The sequence below is a fragment of the Mycetomoellerius zeteki genome, unplaced genomic scaffold, assembly GCF_001594055.1.
Source record: "Mycetomoellerius zeteki isolate Tzet28-1 unplaced genomic scaffold, Tzet1.0 scaffold135, whole genome shotgun sequence".
NCBI classification, from domain to species: domain Eukaryota; kingdom Metazoa; phylum Arthropoda; class Insecta; order Hymenoptera; family Formicidae; genus Mycetomoellerius; species Mycetomoellerius zeteki.
Genome location: NW_017256287.1, coordinates 2930498 through 2951528, shown reverse-complemented (window position 1 = coordinate 2951528; position 21031 = coordinate 2930498). Strand labels below are relative to the sequence as shown.

General features: G+C 36.2%; 1 protein-coding gene across 1 annotated transcript in view; it reads left to right on the top strand.

The window, feature by feature from the left end:
• Window positions 1–21031, top strand: part of LOC108731734 (Smg6 nonsense mediated mRNA decay factor) — a 98816-nt gene that overhangs the window by 38396 nt on the left and 39389 nt on the right. Inside the window, exons 18-19 of the mRNA XM_018462219.1 lie at window positions 16274–16455; window positions 18099–18172. Of these exons, the coding sequence (XP_018317721.1) occupies window positions 16274–16455; window positions 18099–18172 (256 nt within the window). The remainder of the gene's footprint in view (window positions 1–16273; window positions 16456–18098; window positions 18173–21031) is intronic.

The following is a 21031-nucleotide window of genomic DNA, read 5'->3' as shown; positions in this document are numbered from 1 at the left end:
GACCGCCACGAATCCTCCATATATATGTTTCTATTATCACGTTTTTTGTCCTAACTCTGTTTTATCAGCTATTAATCTAAAGCCTATTCTACAATATGCTTTTTGTTTTCTGTTTCTTGCTTTTTGCTATCTTTTGTATCTTGCCTTTTTGCTTCTTATCCCGTTTTTCGTTTTCTGTTGCTCGAGACAAACGTTAACGAACTTCAGAAGAAACAGAAAACACATATCAAGAAATATAATTGTCGATAAAATGATCACAAAGAGGAAAAGAGCAAAATGTAAAAAGCAAGAAACAGGAAACAAAGAGCACATTGTAGAACAACCATAAGATGCTTGCACACTTATTTCTATAATTTTTTCTTATGATACACCAGTTGAAAAATTTTTCATAATTTTAGATAACTATGTTACGCAATCTCTTCTTCATTATAGCATAATTTTGCGATGTTCTTGGTAGAGAAGGAATTTACTGGCTTATGACGTCTTCTGGCAAATCTTGCTAAAGGATATCATCAATGTTGTCGTCGTCGTTGTTGTTGTCACAATGTTGTAATGGATGGGCGCGGTTACGGGCCAAGAAGAGGAGTTGTCAGTCGTTGTGGTCGATGCGACTGCCGCCATACAGTCAAGATGGAAAAGATAAAAAGAGAGGATATCCCTCGGGCGGTCGTCCTTGCCCTCGCTGGTCGGCCCACGTCAAGGCCATCTTGCTTCGGGCGCAATGCACCCGCCGCTGCTGCTGCACTTTCCCCGTCTCTCTCTCTCTCTCTCTCTCTCTCTCTCTCTCTCTTCGACTCTGGGCTTGTCTAATGCACCGTGCATCGTCGCTCCACTTACTTCGGCTACCCTGTGCTGCGGAGGTTGTATACCGGACTCGGTTGTTTCTCTCTTGCTCTTTATCGGTTTCTGCTGCTCAATTCACGGACAGACAAGTTACACAGTTACAGCCATCTCTATCCCTCTCTTTATCCGCCTTCCGTGCTACCCGTATATCCAACGTCCTGTGACTCTTTTTCGCCTTTGAGCTCCCTCGCAAGTCCGAGCTATCGTCGCCGATCGGCGCGAGGTGCATCTCTCTTTTCTTTTCTTATCCCGTTAACCCTCGCCCTCTTCTCTATCCTTCTTCACCCGCTTCTCTCGTTTTGTCGCTATAAATATCCGGCAAGGCGTTATTTTTAACTCGGCGCCTCGTCGATGTATGCTCACGTCGAGCGGCGATGGAAATCACGTCAAACGGATGTGAACTTGCGAGATTTATATCGAATCATTATCAATCTGATGTCACCACTTAATGGATCTTTAATTTATCGCCAACTTTTCTCCAATTTAATATATGTATAAGCAATCTTTTGGTAAACTCTTCACTATTGCAACAATTCTATGCAATTTCATTTATATTTCCTTAAATTATGGAGAACCTTATTGACTACCAGAGCAATTTAAATGGACAATAAATCATTCTTAGGTAAATGTGGTAATATCACAAAAGTACCGTACGTATTCGTATAATTTGAAAGTTAATGTTAAAATATTAAAATTCTAAAGATTTGTAGAGTTATAGACGGACAAAATTAAACTTTCTTATCAGACGGTAAATCTGGCCATATTTTGATGTCAATATCGGTGACTTTTATGATTTTTTGATCCTCTTGGGAGCCATCGATGTCTTTTGAACTCTCGTGTTGTTTGAGTTGGAATCGGTCGGCATTTCTCTCGCTCCCCGCATTGCCTCCGCTTCTCGTGCGACCGTCTCTTTCTATTTCTCGCCATCGCTCCTGTCTCCCTCCGGCAGTTTCGCCGCTTTTTCTGCCTTCTCTTCCCGCAATGTTCTCTGGAGCATGACGCCGGCCGTTGATTAGACCTTCTCCTCGCTCTCTTCTACCCTCCTCTGTTTTCAGTCAACCCCTCCTTGCTTACCTTCCGCGCTTCTGCCTCGCTCCTTTTTATCGTGGCTGCGTGACCTTGCCAAGGTCGGGTGAACGAACAGCAGTAGCTGCAGCGGAGGTGACGTTGACGTTGCCAGCGTTAGATCGCAACATTTCAACGATGGAATAGTCTATACATTATATATATATATATATAAATAAAATATGTTTCTCACGCAGTATGTATGTAGCATGTATCTATGAATGATCTTATTATGGATATACCAAAATTTAATTACAGAATTTTCAATTGATTCATTGATATTTCTCTTAACAAAAAACGTTTAAGTTAATTGTGTAATGTTTTTATAATCTCGATGCGAAATTCAACAATTGTCAAAGTTTTATGAATCCAATAATTTTTCTCCACAACGCGCAGCAACACAATCTTGCAAATTGAAATTCCAGGTAAAGCAAGTTACAGTGATAAAACGAACGTTCACCAAAGGCTGGTCGTGTTCCATTCGTCTCGACAGTTTATTGGCCTCGAATCAAAAGTCAGTTCAGCCTGACTCGATGTTCATTTCCTGCCCTTCTAATCACGCACGTGGTCTCGCGACCACTCGGGACGAGATTGCCTAACGAGTGCGGCGATTCCGTACTTTCGTTCCTTCGTTAAGCCAACAAATTGACGATCGTTCCGCAGGTAGCGTTGCGACTAATTCGGTCCGGCTATTAAAACTCGCTTCCTCCGCTTGATTGCGTATCACGAAACATATCACGACGCCAAGTAATAATTGCACCGAAGAAAACCTCGTGCGCTTCGTTAATATCGTTTCGTAAGCGTAAACCTCCTTTTTGTTTTTATCGCCAAGATAGAACTTAACGGTGATGTTAATGATATCGGTATGAAGGTAGGTAATCAAGCTTATTGTTGTGTGCTTGTGTCGCGATCTGAATTCTCAATTTACCCGACTGGATTTACCGGAATGTCATTGCTCTTCTCCTTTGATCTTTAAACATATTCTCGTGTGTTCTGATGATAGTTGCTATATTCCTTTTCATTATCTTATTTTCTTAAATTTTTGTTTTTTGTTTCTTTAGAAAAATCAAACATTCTCGATTTGTATCGATTTATATATTTTTTAATTTTTGTTTTTTAAAGACAATTTATAATTATTATGTATATCAAAAAAATTGTTTAAATAGAATCTGATAACTAATCTGATGACTTACTTTTTATTTTTCTGTAATTCTAAGAATTAGAAAAAGATAAATAATACATTAAACCGAGATTAAAATTTATCTACATTGGTAGAAATGGATGTTAATCATGACGCATAAAATTTCCGCAAGCATTTAATAGAGTCTTCAATAATTGAGTCCTGTTATGATTTATATTTATGAACATGCTTTTTCTCGATGATTAACAAAAGCTGATACATCAAAGTAAGCGTGATTTACACAGGAAACTACTTATTGAACGTAGATGCTTGTCTATGTAAATAAGGTTTGAATATTGGAAGCGTTAACGTATGCGACATGTCGATGAGAAACCGGCTAACAGGTCGATTAATCAATTAACTAGTGGCGCGCAGTCCTCTCGTTTATAACAAGAATGAGATGACGGTCTTGCGACGGCGCCGGATAAACGACAATTTGCAAATTAATAGTGCTGTCATTAATCGATCAAGCACAAAACGTGAATGTCGTCTGGCATCAATGCCTCGCCTTCTTCGTGGTCAACGTGTGTGGAATAACGATCCTGGAAAAATGCCTGCCGAGATTCCGTACGGAGAAGAATGTTGTAGAAACGTGTGGCGTTTATATAAGATCAACTTTCCTGGGACGATCCAACATACGTCTATTAACACACTGCCGATTGATCTTGCGTTCGTCATTGCACGATGGAACTTTATCCTCTAAATTCTTTAAAGTGGAATCTCGCTCTAAAGAGTGAAAATTGAACCAGTTTTGAAAAAGAGTGACTCAATTTGAAGTCTTTAAGAGTGAGATTTCATTCTTTAGATTGAGATTCCACTTTAAGAGTGAGATTTCACTCTTCAGATTGAGATTCAGTCTAAAAGTTTTAGAGAGTATGAGTTTCCATCAAACACCGAATTGTATTTTCAGTTGAACTATTGGAACTAATTAAAGAGAATTCTCACACGTTTTTAAGAAACACGATGCCAGAAGTAAAATTATTCTGCTGCTCTGTATAGTATCTCTGAACATTTATTTAGTAGAATAGAATAGAATTTATTACACTTCAGCATTTACATAGCCAAGAAGGGGACTTGGTTTACAATAAATTCTTACCTCATTCATCCTTCCATACTTCATATGCGCTCTTATTTTACTATTTAACCATTTACTTTTACTTTCTATCTCTATTTTTATCTTTAGCATTGCCGCTTTCCGATTATGACATATTTATCACCTTGCGCCTAACTAAGTCAGTCTTATATTATCTTACTAGAACATTTATTTAGTATTTGAATATTCGTCACGCGGCTCGAAAATCAAGTTCTTTAAGTTTCTTCCGTGTCTTCGTTTTTCCGTAGGTTTTTTTTTGGAAGCTTAGAGATTTGTAGATTTAAATTTAGTCGGCGTAGAATTTCTCGCGAGTCAAGCAACTACGATACATGCGTATCGACGATGCAATAACGCGAACTCGGAGAAAGACGCGTTTACTTTTGTATTTGCATGAACACTTATACCTTCGGACGAACGGCCTTTTGCGAAGCGGTCGTTTACAACCGTTAATACATAACTTCCTGCGAAGAATCGCACAATAGCTATAGATATCTGTTGCGCTGCGCTGACGCGTGATGCCAAGTTGTATCGAGATTCTTTCGATATTCAAAGTTATTTGAATGACAATAACTGCGATACTTCGCTAACACAATGCAGTTTTAATTTAAAAACGTGTATCTATATTAATAAATTTGTTATTGCCATAACATTACATAATACACTTAGACTTAATTTTTCATTTTCCGATTAAAATGTGGTTTCTCGTTTAATCTGCAGATGACAAAAATTATGTTCTTCATGTTATACAAAAAAACCGAAGTATCTAAAAATTTAACTATATACAACTATAACTATATACTAAAAAAATTTTGTTGGATTATCAAAATAATTACATAGGAATCTCAAGCATGATGGGATTGATGAGTAATGTTGCAAAAAGTTTTGACGTTATAACAACCAGTTTAAGCGTCCTATAGAATTAGTTTGATAGCCTAACAAGTTTATTTTCAGATCTATATTTAGTTAAATTTTTAGATACTTCAGCAAAACTGTCCTTTCCATGTATGATTAATCACTAAACTAATTTTGTAGTGGTAACTTTAAAAGTTACCTATTAGTTCAGTGATTAACCATAAAAAAAAATACAATTTTTACATTATTGTCGGGTTAAGTCTAACAATAAGTTAACCAGAAAATGAATGTGTCTTATGCCCGTTTCTACCAATGTAGTTTAATTTTAATCTCGGTTTAATTAAGTCTTCATCTTTTTCTAAGTCCTAAGAATTAAAAAAAGATTAAGAACAAATTGAACCGAGATTAAAATTAATCTACATTGGTAGAAACGGGCATTAGAAGATTTCGAAGAACAATTTAAGCCAGAAAAATTGACAATTAATTAAAAATTTTAATTTTTTATGAAGTTTAATCATTTGTTAGATGGACAATATTGCGTTCATTGAAATATTATTAATTTTTTCGCAAATTTAAATAGTTATTAATTTCGTATCTATATGAATTCTTTTATTTAAAATTTTGATTTAAAATCGCTTTAAAGATTAGATAACGTAATATAGCTTTTTTATGCTATTATGAAAGATTATTTTCTTTCTTGCAAAACAATTCAACGTCAATCTACAGAGATATGCGTTTGCAGATTTGTTGTGATCGTTTTTATGTTTCTTCCGATGAACGACATACTCACGAATCATTGCTGTAAGCGTAACAAATAGCGCACGTAGATTGTGGATCTGTTCGTAAATTGTTGTTGGGGTGGTCGCGGCTTCCCATCTACACGGAAGTCTCGCAGCGTAGTCTCATCACCACGACCGTTCGTGCAGAAATCGCGAGAATTGAATAGTCTCGAGAGAACGTTGAGTACAGAAGAGATCCTCGATTTTCTAGACCGCGGTGGTCTCACTCTTATGTATTTCCGACGTCCTGCGAGAACGGTTTACTTTAATAATAGCTATAGCTTTTTTTGTGGTATCATTGTAATGCAATAAAAGCTTATTATATTATGCAGTTCGCTTTAAGCAATCCGCGCGACGATATGGCAATAAAAGGTTTTCAAATCTAGTTTTACGACTTTGGACCGACTCGTTAATCACGTGTACCTAATAACATAATAATTATTTTATCGAAGAATAATTTTCTGCGATGCGTAGCAAGCGCATATCTGGTAGATTATGTTGCCTAATTTACATACTGTTTAGTGAAGAAAGCTCGCCGTTGATCCAACTTATCGCCGAGACCCTACCGTGTCTCCTGATTCATCGCGTATGCATATTAGAAATTGAAATAGGAAGACTGCAATAAAGAAAACGAAAATACGGTAAAAGGGGAAGATGGTTCGCGTGCTGTCGTAGCGTGATGCAAAATCGTCGACTATCTTTCCATCGCTTTTTGTCGCCGTTAAACTCACCCTAAGGAACTGTAATTAGTTGAAATGGGATTGTTCGCGACACGGCATCATGTCATCCGATGATTTCCCGCCCCGACGCGATGCGTCGCAACTATCTTCGTGCTCCCAAGATTTTTGCTCGCTTTTTCTGCGTCGTCTTTTTCCGCGAACGCGCCGCGAGCGAGCCCAATTATGTGCCTATTCAGTGACTGTATCCATCTAGCTGCGACTGACGCGAGAAGAATGAGTCAGACAAAAATCTCTAGTCGGCTGCCTGGGTGAAGGTGTGGCGGATGACAAAAGGTCGCGCGTCTCAAGCCGACCCATCTTCCCTCCCTTTTGAACTTCGCTTCTCTGGACTTCTCTCTCCTAATCCCTGCCGATCTGCCGAGTGGAATAGACAGGACGGAATCATGTCGGCGACCTCGCAAGGTCCCGCCAAGGTCGAACGTTGAGCTCCCGAGTGAGCGAGCGGGCCGCCTCTCTCTCTCTCTCTCTCTCTCTCTCTCTCTCTCTCTCTCTCTCTCTCTCTCTCTCTCTCTCTCTCTCTCTCGATGATCTCTCCACCGGCGTGATCACCAGCGCCACTAACATCCCACTGCCAGCTGCCACTGTTACTGTTCGGCACGTCAACATCGTGACTCATTTGGGGATGAATAAAACGCTATCCGTCACATACACTTGTCTTTTGTATTGCGATGTGAAGATTCGATCAGGGATTTGGTGTTATACATCTCGATACCTTTTGACAGTAGTAAAATAAGACACATGGCGATGCAGATGATTGCGTCACTTCTCTCTCTCTCTCTCTCTCTCTTTCTCTCTTTCTCTGTTTGGCTACTCGAGTTTATACGGTTATATTAAATATCTATAGAATTTAGGACATATAATACTGAAAATCATTTTCAAGTCATCATCTTTAGAGAGTTTATTGTGGTAAAGTCCACATTTTAGATGATCTACAATTCGCGATCAATTCAAGATAAAATTTTACTTATAATTTTATATATGTGTGAATTTTACTTCTACAAATGTTTGTATGTTACACAACAATTAAAATTATAAGTAGAATTCTGTTCCGAATTCGGTCGATTTATATTGAATTATAGATCGTCTAAAGAGGGCTTAATAATGTAATGTGAATTAAAAAAATAACAAAAAGTTAAACGCGGAAATCTTTTGTTTAATCTTGTTTCAATCTTCTGTTTGTATATATTTGGTCCTTTTTATTTAAAAAATGCAATGTATTTCAATATTTTTGAATTTTATTTTATAATTTAGAATACCTTTATTTATCATGATTAAAATAAAGTAGGTGGCCTTCTGAACTCAATAAAATTCAGTAATTGAATAGAACGACATTAAAGTATCTCAAAGACTGTTTCAGGATATAAATAATACAATAAAAAATATTTTTTTCATTAATATCTTTGTGTATATATTCGTCGAAATATTTTGTGAAAGAAATGGTTAATAGAGCACGAACAACTTATGCTCATTAGGAAGATGACGGTTTCACGGTCGTGACGTGCAGAATTTCGGGAGATCGTTTCCTTTCGAAACTTGTAACGTTGGGCGGCGATCACGCACATTGACGCACGGTCATTGGCCTGAAATGATCGTTTCTTGCGAAATTTATCTCATCGCCACCTGGTTCAGTGATACCAAGGAGCGTGCGGAATGGGCGGGGAGGAATATCAAGAATACGAGATATCGTAATCGAATGGTCGACTGGCTAGTGTCGCGCGGCGCCGTTTTATTAAATCTCGAGTTGCGGCGCAGTAAGGCGCAAAACAACGAGTAAACCAGTTTACGATAACTTAACAAGCTTACGTATAATATCTACGAGCAATGTGCCCTCTTCCTGTCTCCCGTTTCTAGCCGCCCAGCTCTTCTCACATACCAAACGTTTTCCTTATCGATTGAAAAATGATCAAGGACGTCGCGTATCTCTTCTCGCCGAGTATACTGGCATGTGTTCGCACAGTGCGTGCTATCTCGGGGTCTCATAGTTCGTTCACACGGCGACGGAGTTGGCGTCGACGAGGCCTCCTGTAACGTGTTCTTGGCGCCAGGCGCCTGCCAGTGATTCCTTCTGCGGCGGTGGCAGCTCTTCGCGTGCATGAACTGAGAAACGATCCCGTCTGCATCATCACAAAATTCTCGCATGCGATGGAACATTTGCTCGTTTTTTTTTTAGCTCGTTTAGTTGTCAATTTCTTGGACAATCTCGGTTTGACAATCTATTATTACAAGGACCTCTTATAAATCCATAATGAATGAAAAGAGAGCCAAATTGTAATTTCTGTTTAAAAATTAGGATGAAATATGAGTAACAATCTTGGATCAGTGGGAAAAAGGAAAGAAGAGGTAAACTGAACGACGTAACTACGTGTAAAAGATTTCGATCGAAAGAGGCGTATTCGGATCACCGGAAATTACGTTAAAAGTTAATGTACGCAATAATGCAGCCGCGGGCAATGAAAGGGTTAAAGTCGTTGAACCGTTGCCGCGAGGTATGCACTATGTTAATAGTATGGTAATGTGACACGAGCGGGATATTACTGCTGGAAAAGCGCGCGCGCACGCGAGTGCACCGATAAAATGACTAATAAAATGACGATTACGCCGGGCCCGGCCTAATGAGGAGAACCCATTAATCTACTGGCGTGATTAGCGCATGTAAACGGTGCGCGCGCGCGAAGGTCGACGGCGAGAATTCACCTATGCCTGATTATTTACGGACGCGCTCGTATCTCATCGTTTTTACCTCCGGGCGGTCCGCGTACGTCGTTCGAAAAGCATTACCACGGGGTCGTCGGTGCTAAATTCATTGCGCAATGTTGTATCTTTGTATCACGTCGCGACGACCTATTTGAATTTTAAACCACTTAGGATAAAAAGACGTACGTCTAAACAGCGAGAGAAATTCGAACCCTTTAGTCTTGTGACGTATTATTTTTTTAATTTTATTGCGAAAGTAATTATGAGCGTAAAAGCTGCGCGATTATTAACTTGATAATTACTCCGAGCAATTAATTAATTAAATTGTTTTCTAATGTCAGATATTGCGTTAAAATTAAATATTCTGCAATGGAATCCTTAAAAATAAAAATCTTGCACGTTTTTCGAAAGTATATTAATGTTAACCCTTAGTACAAATAATTGGATTCATTCATATCCTGCGTAAATTTGTTCTTTGAAATACTAGAAGTACTTGGAGTTAAATAATAGTCTTTACCCTTCGCTTTTTTTAATTATACACAATTTTATAAAAATACTTTCTAAAAATGTGTGTGTGTGTGTGTTAAAGTATGTAAGAATTATTTAATAATTTTTCTTGTAAAAGTGTTGAAAATTAACCGGGACATGAATGACATGGTGTGTAATAAAGGATCAGAGAATCATTGTGTAAGAACAATAAAATATCGTATTAAATTAAACTGATTCACATTTAACTAGGTATCGTATCGATATCTATGTCACAAGTCAATTAATCCTAGAGATTCTGTAACAGAATCTTGCGAATGAACCAATCTTGTGTGCTTAGAATTAATCAGAGATCCTATAACAGAGTCTAGCTAAGAGTAATTTTATCAAAATCCTATGAGAGAGAAAGAAACATTATATGATGCTTTCTTGTATGTATACTATCTTATCTAACTTTAACTTATATATATAGGTACTTTTTAATTTAACTCTATAACCTTAATTAAAATATAAGTATGAGTTAAAGTGTATAAGTTAAAGCAAAATAATATATATACAGAAATATATTGTGTTATAATCTTTTCTCTTATAGGATTTTGATAAAATTGCTCTTAGCTAAACTTTGTTATAAGAGCTCTAATTAATTCTGGGTACACATGATTGGGTCATTCGCGTTTTGCGCAATTTTTTTTTGTTGAAATACCAGGAATACTTGGCTAAATAAAGATCTCTTTGATTTTTTTATATAATTTTACAAATATTTTTTAAACATATGAGAATATATGTAAGAATCGCTTAATAATTTTTATATACTTGTAAAAATGACAAAAATTAATCCGGGATACGAGCGTTCTATTATGTGTAGTAAAGGATTGAAAATCATTATATGTACCAAGAATTAACGTCTGTATGTACTTATCAAGCAATATATTTACAAAAAAATATTTTTTCAACTGAATCAGGTACAACATCGTAGAAGTTGCACGGTATCATGTGAACCTCATAATATCTCTATAATAGCCGTTAACGACCTAAGGGTACAACTCACGATAAATGCGGGTAAAACGCAGTAGCGAGGATTGAAACGTTAAACCGCAAAACGAGCGCGCTGTTACACGCGTTCGTATCCGCGTGCGAGCGGGCGTTGCGCCATGCTGCTTAAATAATACATAAAACACTCAGACGAGATATTCGCCATTAAAATCATCCTGCACTTCGCGCGGACCTTATTGCTCTCCGTATTACAGCTACATTTAACGATACATTACGCTCTCTCGCCGGCCATTAAGACGTGATTATCCTTAAACAATAGCTCTCTCATATTCCCCTTAGTCGTTATAAGAGGGAATGGGGCGGTAACCGAAATAACGAGTGCGTTCTTCATACGCGTACCACGGATTTGCCGGGTTCGAAAAAACGCATTTCATCCGTCAAAGACAACGGTATCGTCGATACTGCCGTCAAGCAATTGGTTATTACCATCCTTACCGTTAACTACTTAAGGACCGAATAACTATCAATACATTGACGAGAGAAAAAACGATCGTTTTTGAATGCCTGAAGAGATATGTAAAAATGGTCACTAAAAACGTAACAAGTCTCTCTCCACAAAAAGAAATTGGGTAAAGCGTAATGAGAGAGAGGAGACGTTTATATACGAATTATTATTAACGCAATATTACGTCCGAGGTATATTTTTTTTATTTTTTTGCTGAACATAATATTACGTAAATATACGAAATTAGCTCGTAAAAAATTGAGATTTTTTAAAATGAAGAAAAGAAGGAATGTAAACATGCTCTTTGAGAGTTCATGAATTACGTGTTGGATGAATTTGGGGTAAACAAGTGTAACGAAATTTTTATTTCATTTGAAATTAAAGAAGAATCTCGTGAAAACGCAATATCCTGATGGCGCGCGGCGAATTCATTGAATTAGAAGCACGGTGTCTGCTAGAATTGTTAATAATTGAATTATCTGCGCGCAGCTTACTAACTTGATTCCATTTTCGCGATGTTAATATCAGTCCGGGAAACAGGAAGACCGAACTTACCCACCGGCTTCATTAAAAGCGCTTCTCGATCCGTGCGAGATCTCGTTGTCGCATTTACCTCATTAGTTAAAGATCTCGATAAGAGAAAATGTGCGCACTTTTTACGAAGTTCGTTGGCCTTGCGACATTCATGCGGAGCATCGCTGTGGAATTCGTTCACATTGAGAGAAAAATTTTTAGTATTTATGACTATAATTACATATTGCTATATAATTATGGTTATTACTGCTGCAATGTTAGTAATAATAACTATACGTAAGTTCTATCAGCAAATGTATGTATATAGTTGGCAATCCGGAAATGACTAATTATAATTATTATCATATAATAATTATGGCTGCAAATATTGTAATTTAACTATTAATATAATTTAATTATTAATATAATCATTTTTGGATAACTGTATAAAATATGGTATAAAATATGATACACAAATGACCATAAATTATAATTAAATTATAGTAATTGTAATCGTTTTTATAGTAATAATAACTATAATTATATAGTCATTTTCGGATTATCAACTATACAGAGTGTAACTGAAATAACCCCCAGTAATCATACAGTGCTATTCCTAATAAAAAACTAAGTCGAAAAATCCTCTACCATTTTGCAATTTTCGCAACTTAGTTTTTAGACGTTATAAATACGATTAGGCGTTATTTCAGTTACACCCAAGTATACATATACTTATCGATAGAATACGTATAGTTATTATTACTAACATTATAGCAGTAATAATCATAGTTATATAATTATGATCACCTTGCTCTTAATGTATATTTTTTTTTGGACACAAAATTGTTATTGTTATTTGCTATTTGATAGTGTTGAATCGATGATTGGTATAAATATATTTTTTATAATTTCTGTGTAGTCACAGTCATGGTGTATCTAGTCACGGATTAACGTTCGTAGCTAGATCGTTTTTTTTTTTCGCGCGAAAGACGAGGAAATCGTACAGGACGATACGCCTGAGTTTCGCTAATGATCGCGGTGGCAATTAGTTAAAGCCTCTCCCTGTAAATCTTCTCTAACTAATTACCTTTTACACCCCTCCCAATCCCCGATGAGTAGAAGACCACACGGGCTTTCTCGGGGGCGACCTCGCGGTTAAACGCTAATTATTATCCCTGTCCGCGATAAATTAAACTGCCAGAGTCTACCTTCGAATATGGCTGTTGTGCGTATGCACGACGCTTGATGGAGGATGGCACAGACGTGGCACGGTGCGCTACTCTCCCGCTTGTTAGATTTGTGTTAGCCTTCTATTCTACAGAGTTAATTCGCGTCATACATACACGCACAACGCGAAATCACGCCCTTACTATCGCGCGTGAGCGGAATGTTCGGACGTCTTTGGAGTGTTGCCGCCAACTTTTATGGCAAGCGAAAAAATAGGGACGACTAATGCATGCGGAGTCTATCTGTTGTTGTAACTTTCCTATAGCTACTTTCCTTTCTTGAATGTTTTGTCGTTTGGCATATGCAAATTATTTTAGATTTTTACTGCATCTCCTAGTTTATATATTATACACAGGATGTCGCACGAAATGTCGTATTTGATTATCCAATTTTTAGACTTTGTTAATCAATTCCAGTTCTGTATCAATTTTGTTAGAAATAAATGTGTTATATGTATATATGTGTTATAAATCAAATGATATAACATTTCATGTGCCATCCTGTATATATCTATATATAATTTTTACCGCTTTGCGCGCATTATTTCCTTTTTACTATACTAGACTAAACGAAATCTGCAGGAAGCAGCATTTCTTGTTTAATATTTATCACAATAGAGAATCAACGCTTTTCTCTTTAAGAAACTGAGAAACCTGGAACTTATGAAAAAGATTAACGTATATAACATTTATTTTGATTACACAATTTGTTACACCTTATCAGTAATATTGAGTTTCAGATAGGTCGATATACACCTTCACTCAATCAAATTGGGTTGACTTTTTCGAAATTGGTATATTAATTTATGACTGTCATATCTTTATCTCCTTTCTTTTTACACTGTTAATCTCTTAGTATACAGTACTTTCAAAATATGCGATGACAGCCGTTCACAAAGTAAGTGTAGCAAGAGAACCAATTAGCATCGCGGAAAAGAGACAACTTCGATAGATTCGAGTATGAACTTATCTTTTTTTTTGTAAAATATGCCTTTTTTCTAAATGGATTTAACACTTACCTAACGCTCTTTACACTTTATTTTCAATATATTCTATATATTAAGAGCTCTTTAGATAATTTTCTTTTTCTTTGTGATAAATATCCATTCAGAGAACTTGTATCTATCTTGCTGTATCTACTACATTATTCGTTTTTCCGCGATAAACGCCAGTTTTGATAAGTGGCGTTCTTATATGGATCCATTACACCATCGTTAGCGATGCTCATCTAATTAGCTTCGCTATAGCTCGCTAATAAAGATGCACAAAGCAGCGAGCAACGGGACTTTCACCGAAGATGCATAATATTCGTGTGAATATTCGTAGTATCCCCGAAGTAGCAGCATTCGATGTTTAAGACTGTAGAAAACGACTGCATATAAGATGTATCATTTTGGAAATCGATATTAAAATATTCGCATATCGATAATAAACACGCGAGATAACGAAAAACTTCATTTTCCAACTGCTCATTTTTTATTTATTTGTTTTTATGACATTTTAATTAGAAGTTGTGATAAAAATCATGTTTTAAACAGTTTAAAACATGCTTAATCGATTTTAACATGTTTTAAACACTTTTTTTTTTAAATAATATTATTTAAATAATATTATTTAAAACATGTATGAAACATTAAAAATATGTGTGAAAAAAAAACAAAGAGTTTTGTTCTTAAAAAAAAAAAAAAAAAAAAACATCTCTTACCAACCCTAATTTTTAAATCATATTGATGAATTTAAATTGTTCTATTCTGCAATTCTATTTTAAGTGAGAAAATACGATGGTTCATATTTTTTCTAATATTATAAATTCCTTCTAAAGTTTAACTTTCAAATGTCGCGTTGTTAGAAAATTTAAGCAACATTTACAGCAAAACAATATTTTTAGCTTGATAGTAATTGAGCAGACGAAGTAAGTAGTTAAAGCTTATTCTCCCTCAAGATCCAGAATTAAAAGAGACGATATTCGGGGTATTTCCGTTTTTAGATAATATCACCTGACCTTTTCAAGAGAATTGTTTCCCTTCGCCAGGGGATCGATTCATTATATGTATAGTAAATTCCCTCCGAAGGTACCACTTCAGGAAACGGTCTAGAAATGACTCGAAGGAAGTGGAGGTGGTGCAGCAGAAGGTTGTGCCATGACCTTCGCTCCTCTGAATCCGCCGGGAGCCCCGTCCCGTCACGTAGTTTCGATACAACGCGTAATGACAGTCCCGAAGAGAGAAAACGCATGGCCGCCGATGGCGAATCCGGTCGCGACGCTGAATAGATTGCGCATCGATCAGCCATCATCATCATCACCGAAACGTGATCGCTACCGGCATTAACTTACGCGTTTTCCCCCCTCCAATGTAACAATCAGCACCAATTTGCCATCCGGATATTGCCGCGTGTAGTAGATGCACCCTCGCATTCTTTCTCTTCCTTCCTTCACGAGTAGTTGTTTGTAATCAATCGGAATCTTCAGCGACGATACTGACGATTTTCAATGCTATTCTATGAGAGATGAAGTTCTTTCGAGAAACTTTCTCATTTGAATGTGACAATTGTAAAAATTATCGGCCCCGAAAATTAAATTTTTACAAGACATACATAAAAGAGAAATAAAGAGCTACATGAATAAAGCTATATAAATCAAAAGAAAGGATACTACTCTACAGCTATAAAAAAATTTAACTACAGATATATCCCTTCATCTACGATTATTTCGACTTTTGGACTTACGATATTCAATAAAACTTAGAAAAAGATGAAGAGTATTTAAGTTGAACCGAGATTAAGATTTACACATTGATTAAAACGGATATTATCTTTTTCACCTAATTAGTAATTATTTATGTCCAGAGTGGCTAATAATATAAATATTATTAAAAGAGAAAGAAAAACAATAGATTTAATATTAAATAAAATTTAATTATACATAGATGCATTATTTCAACATCTAATTTTAATAACTGGTGTTTCTCGTTCTTAATAGATTTAGTATTATGTGACTACTATTTCCGACTTACGATCAATTTTGTTTACGACTGAAGTTTCTCTCCATGTATAATCCCGTCGTAAGTGGAGAGATGCTGTATATCTTAAAACTACATAGTTATATTTAACTTATCCTTAGTTATATCTAACTATAAAAATTTTAATTATGTCTTCTTTATCATGGTTTTAATACAAATCACTATTTAATATGTATTTCGAGTTTTTCTTTCATGAAATTGAGTCACTTTTCTTAATCTAAGATGTATGTAAATTGGCGAACGTGCATGAATTTATTTCATCCTATCATAATTTTTTATTGCAGATTCTCAAATGGAGCAAGGCTATAGATCAGAAGTCCAAGAACGAGCACTCGTCGTATCGCTGCAGATGTTCAGCTTGATCTTAGAACGTGGTGTATATCTACTGAAAGCTCAGCTAGATAGCGAACAGGAACCGAGGCTGGTGGTCGGCGAAGATCTCCAAGTGCTTCTACCGGCTATTAAGGTACTTTCCCCCTCTTTCCCCCATCAATACATATCGGTTGAGCGAAGTCTTAATTGCATTTCGCGACGCAAGTCGGCGAGCGTAAGTCAATTTCCGAGTCGAAACGTTGCCTCGATCACGTCCATCGTCCGCAGTTCGCTATTACGGAATAATTAGATCTGGAGCAGTGGCGGCCAACCTCTCAACTTCTTGCTAGAAGAACTCATCACGATATTCTCATATCTTGAGAGCCAATATAAATACTAGTTTATTCGTAAAAAAATAGCTTTCATCATTCATTCATTGCTACAGCTTTTATTCGCTTCCGCTTCTCACGAGATAATTTATGGTAGACCGTTGGTTAATTATCACTGGTACAGACTGCATCACTCTGAAAGACGTCGGGTTTTCTCCGTCAACTTGATCCGATTCTACTTCCCATCGTTGTCGCAGCCCCGAACTCGAATGCTTAATCACGGAGAATTTATGAAGCGCTGCGAGAGTTTCGCGCCCACAGAGTTCCGCTGGTGACTGATATGTCAAATCTAAAATCTGATCGTGTCGCGACTTATTATACAATTTGACAGTCACAATTAATGTATCTATCGTATGTCATCACATACGCGTAAGTGCACATTTCGATTAATGATGGGTGATCAGACATCGGAACTTTGAAATTACACGATTTCTTAACTGGATATTAAACCATATAAAAGATCGATCGTAAAATGATACTGCAGCATACAAAATCGAAAAAAATAAGATTAACAGCCAAGAAGGCGGATGTTGCTTAAAAGTACTTACATAAATAAGTACTTACATAAATAAATGTTAGTCTTATGCTACAAAAGTATGTAGTACAATTTTTTCAGATCATTGAAAATGACGAATTAATACTGATTGACTATAGATTAACTATCGATTTCATGGCATTAAATAAATTTTTTTTCTAATTATGTACTGTGAAATTACCGCGTCTTTGCACAGTCATTATGTATTTCTCGGCTAACGATAAAAGATGTAAAGAAAAAAAGAAACAATGATTGCTATCGGAATGCGAGCTGATACAAGGAATAATAGCCAGACTCGCGCTTACGACTGAGGTGAGACCATTAATATTGCCGATAAAGTAGACGCGATACAAGGCCGTTGGAATATGTTTCACTGTATGAGGATGGATGGACGTTCTCAATGAAAAAAGAGTCTCGCGGGTGTGTCTATAAATAGAGAGGTATTTTTGCGAGTTCTCCGACATTTAAAAATTTGATACAGCTATAAACGAAAGTAATAAAAATCTTGGAAGAAGTATCTTCCTCAAATAAAAAAAATTTTCTTTTTACGTATTCTCTAAAAATTTACTTCTCGTGATTTATGATTTTGACAATTGTTGTATTCAAGCAAAAAAGTTCCTCGAAAGAACTTCATCTTTTATAGAATAAAACATTGGATTTACAAATAATTTTTTAAGAATACACGCATTTTTTTTAACGTCAATTTTTCATTATTTCTCACGTTTGAGTATAAGATTAAAACATTTCGAAAAGTTAATTCTTATTAAAAATTAAAAAAATTATCTGCGTATCAGCATTGACATTTTGGCTTATGTTGGATTATTATGTTAATTTGGATTATAAATTACTATGTTCTTTCCTTTGTTTCTGCAGATTTGGTGCGATTGGATGCTCTGCCATAGCACTGTTTGGAATCCTCCGCCGTCTTGCACGGATTACAGAGTCGGGTAAGTTTCTTAATCTTAAACTCAATAAAGGAAATGAGATTTGCGCGTACGCGGCCTTTAGTTACCGTAATGTTCTGCTTGAGGAAAGTCCCTAATCTCCTTATATTGTTTCGCAACATAAATTTCGTTTGGCTTACGGACTGCCCTGTCTAGATTAATTACAACTTTGTTGCGCATGCTAACCGCGCGTCGCAAAATCATACCTTCGGGATTAAAGTTAGATGTCAATGCGTGAAAACGAATGTCACGTGTACCAAGAATGTAACGTGCAACAGAAATGTTCGATATATCTTGAACTTACCGATCCTGTGGTTTTGTGGTTTGTGTGGTTTGAATCGGCCCATCGACTTCCAGCGAGTGCGATGTTTACGAAGGAATTTTCGCTGCATAAAAATTTGCATTCATTGAAGCTGACGTGCAATATCGAAGATGATGGGCAGAGACTCAAGAGAGGGTTTCGAGAATCTATTTATTTATTAATAATTGTCATTTTTTGAATAATCTGAACATGTTTTTGTTATTTGAGCTTATTTACTGAATAATTTATGTAACGAAAAAGCTAGAGATGTGATACTCAAATAATAATTTAAATAATTATACATAAATTAAATATAATTTTTGAGATCTGGTAAATAATAAATCTTAGAATATTTTTGAAGCTTATTTAACCAAACATTTAAGTTTATTTACTTGATAATCAATGTAATAAAAAAGCTAAAAGTACACAAATAATAATATAATGAGTCAAATGTGTAATGCATAAATAATAATATAAGTTAAATAATTATATGCAAGTTTTTTGAACATAATTTCTGAATAAATGATAAACCTTTTTTTAGAAAATTCTAATTTAAGAATGTGTGGATATAATGTATTTAAAAGTATATACTTAATCCTTATTTTATAATGTTTGATATCGATAAATATTAGATTCTGAAATCAATTATTTTCAAACATATTTTGAAGTTCTATGAGAGATTATTATGAAAGAAGATTAATTCGAAAATAATTATTATCCGAACATCTTTAGCCTTGGGATCGTGGCTGTCGCGCACGAACGAAGTACAAAGCACTTAGCATGTAGCGCGATCATGCTCACTGACGTCTGGCCTTGGAATAATTATTTTGAATCTGAGAGCGAGAAAGATCATTAGCGTGCGAAATGCTACTGTCGGAATCTAATCATATTTGACTATTGGAAATAAATTATATAATCAATCTCATTTGAAAACGCCTTAAGCACTTTAGCTTTGAAAAATCTTCCGATTTTTTTCCGTATATCTATCTTTGAATTTAGGCTGACTGTTTTTAACAGAACGGAGTTACGCATGAATTCGAAGACGAAGTGACAAATTGACAAGAGATCATTAAATTTTTATATACATTTTATTTGATCAGCCGTCAACTTAAGCCTAATATTACATTTGTCCGTTTTTGTTGTACGACAAATTTTTCAAGTGTGTTAATTGGTTGCAGGACAGAGAGATTATTGGATCTCTCTCTCTTATAGCTAATCAACGGGCTTGAAAAATTTGTCGTACAATAAAAATGGATAAATGTAATATTAGCCCGAAGGTATCTTTTTATACTGACTCTTGACGCTCATTTTTAGCGTCAAAACAGGTCACATGATCAAAATTGACGCTTGATATTTGTCAATTTAATCACGTGGCCTAGTTTGATGCTAAAAATGAGCGTCAGCATGAAGTCTCAATAGACACGAGCATGTTCTAGCGAGAGCCGATATCTCACGAATGGGGAGAAGTGATGGAAGTGAGTGTGGCGTAGGTCACGGTCAACCGCTGCATCGTATCGAGGCTCGATCTCTCGCGAGTCGCGCACCGTGCACCAGGTTCCCGCGGCACTATTCTACCATGCTTCTTTCGCATTTATAACGAATGCATAAGTTACTGTCTCGCTTTAATTATTACCGCGCATCGGTTCTAATTTCAACGAGGAGGGCGCGGGTTTCGCGCAACCTCGTGAACGCGCGAGATATGCTGGTCTACATCGTGCTTTTGTCGAACGGATTAATCCTTCGAAGCGCCAAGGAAAGAGAGACAGAGAAGGAGATTTGTAGGGTGGCTTTCGCCAACTCGCGCACTGCATTCGGCCATGGCTTCGTCGCAGCTGTACGTAGCGACTATTAATTCAGGTTGACACTTGAGGTGTTTTGAATTATGGCTGTTGTATCGGACTATTAATTTCCTCGCGCGGTGATGCCTCGGCGAATCGCACGCGGTGTGAGAAACTCGCGGGTAAAGACATCGCGACACCCGCGGCGATCAGACGACGTTCCCGTGGCGCGACACGTGTTCGTGATTGTAATGTCCCGCTCCGTTTCTAATTTATAATTCTTACACTGCTGCCGCAATTTGATTGACAAATTTTCAAAAAACAGGCAAAAGGACGGATCAGGGTATTGTCACAGAGGCGCAAGATTTTAAAGTGTCATTTAATTTATATCTAAAATATCGACAGTATTAAAGGAGTGTTCTACAAATTATTATCAGTAACCTAATTGAACGAGATAATTTTAAATGATAAAAATTTAAATTAAATTTAAATTAAACGAGATAAATTTAAATAGCTGCATGTATTTCTTATGAAGATGGAAATAAATTGATCAGTTTTACTTGAAATGTGCGCGATATTAAAAATATTAATGAAAGAAATATCATCTATTAGAATGAATAATTAGCCGACTCTTGACGGCCTCCGTTTGTAGATATGTATTTTAAAATTTTTCTTAAATAATGAGCACGTTAGTGTATGTACATATAGTACAATTCTCAATTAAAATAAAAATATAGAAAATTTATTAGTATAGAAAAGTGGTTTAAAACAAAAATTATTACC